The sequence below is a fragment of the Entamoeba dispar genome, genomic scaffold, assembly GCF_000209125.1.
Source record: "Entamoeba dispar SAW760 scf_1105229461073 genomic scaffold, whole genome shotgun sequence".
In the NCBI taxonomy this organism is placed as follows: Eukaryota; Evosea; order Mastigamoebida; family Endamoebidae; genus Entamoeba; species Entamoeba dispar.
In genome coordinates, this window is record NW_001854510.1 from 1 (window position 1) to 1,024 (window position 1,024).

Below are 1,024 nucleotides of genomic sequence, written 5' to 3' on the forward strand. Positions count from 1 at the left end.
AGTAGTTATAGATGATTGTCTTGACATAATTCACTATTTATTAAACTAAGTTTTAGGGTTTATAAGTATTCTTGTTTTGGTTTTATTATTTATTTAAAATGAATCTTTTATTTTTGAATAGATGATACAAATCTAATTAGATTGAATATGTATTATATTTTTTTTTTATTTCATAACTTTGAGTTTATTTAAATACAAATATTTCAATTAATGATTAATCTAATAGAATTTATGAAAGTTGATTTAATTATTTCTTTTTAACACAAAACAAAAAAATAATTAAGAGTAATTAAATTCATTATCAATGAGTTTAATAATCAAAATGAAAAGTATATTGGTAAAAGTTATATTGTTTATAAAAGAAAATTTTTAAAATATAATTTTATTATAATAGAGAATCAATTATCTTTTTTTTTAAATTTTTGGTTCTACAATGAAAAATCTCCTATTTTCTAAAGAAATAGAATCAATCAGTTTATTTAATAAATCTATTGAATCTGTTTCAACTTTCTTTTCTTTAATTAATTGATTTAATTTAACTTCTTTTGTAAATAATTTGATAAGAAATTCATGTTTTGTTTTTAGAAAACCAAATGAATTAGAAGAAAATAATCTTGTATGAAGTACACAATTACTAATAACTAATATTATACTTTCATTTGTATCAAAAATATCAATATTAATTGATGTATCTATTCCATTAATTAATTGTGGATTAACAGAAATTGAAAGAAGATCACAAAAAGTTTGTAATGGAAGTAATTGATATAAAGGACAATTATTTAATATTTCATTAAATTGATGTTCTCTCAATTCTAAAGCAGCTGTTTCATAACTATATTTCCAAACAAGACATTCTTGTGTATAACTTAATTGTTCATATGTTTTAGCTAATAATTCTCTTGCATCTTCATTCTTTGGATTAGAAAATATTAAATAATTTAATATTGTTACAGCCATCTATAATCACCATTATTAAATGCTTCTTTCCAATATTTAAAGTATTTCTTCTCACAAATGCTTT

General features: G+C 19.2%; 1 protein-coding gene across 1 annotated transcript, besides 4 other annotated features; it reads right to left on the reverse strand.

The window, feature by feature from the left end:
* Window positions 1-80: 80 nt before the first annotated feature.
* Window positions 81-115: a sequence feature (AT_rich).
* Window positions 116-150: 35 nt separating this feature from the next.
* Window positions 151-171: a sequence feature (AT_rich).
* Window positions 172-344: 173 nt separating this feature from the next.
* Window positions 345-424: a sequence feature (AT_rich).
* Window positions 415-960, reverse strand: EDI_233400 (uncharacterized protein; the record flags this gene model as incomplete). The annotated part of the gene is made up of 1 exon (XM_001738047.1): window positions 415-960. One exon carries the CDS (start codon window positions 958-960, stop codon window positions 415-417), a length of 546 nt encoding a protein of 181 aa, XP_001738099.1.
* Window positions 927-949: a sequence feature (AT_rich).
* Window positions 961-1,024: the final 64 nt, after the last annotated feature.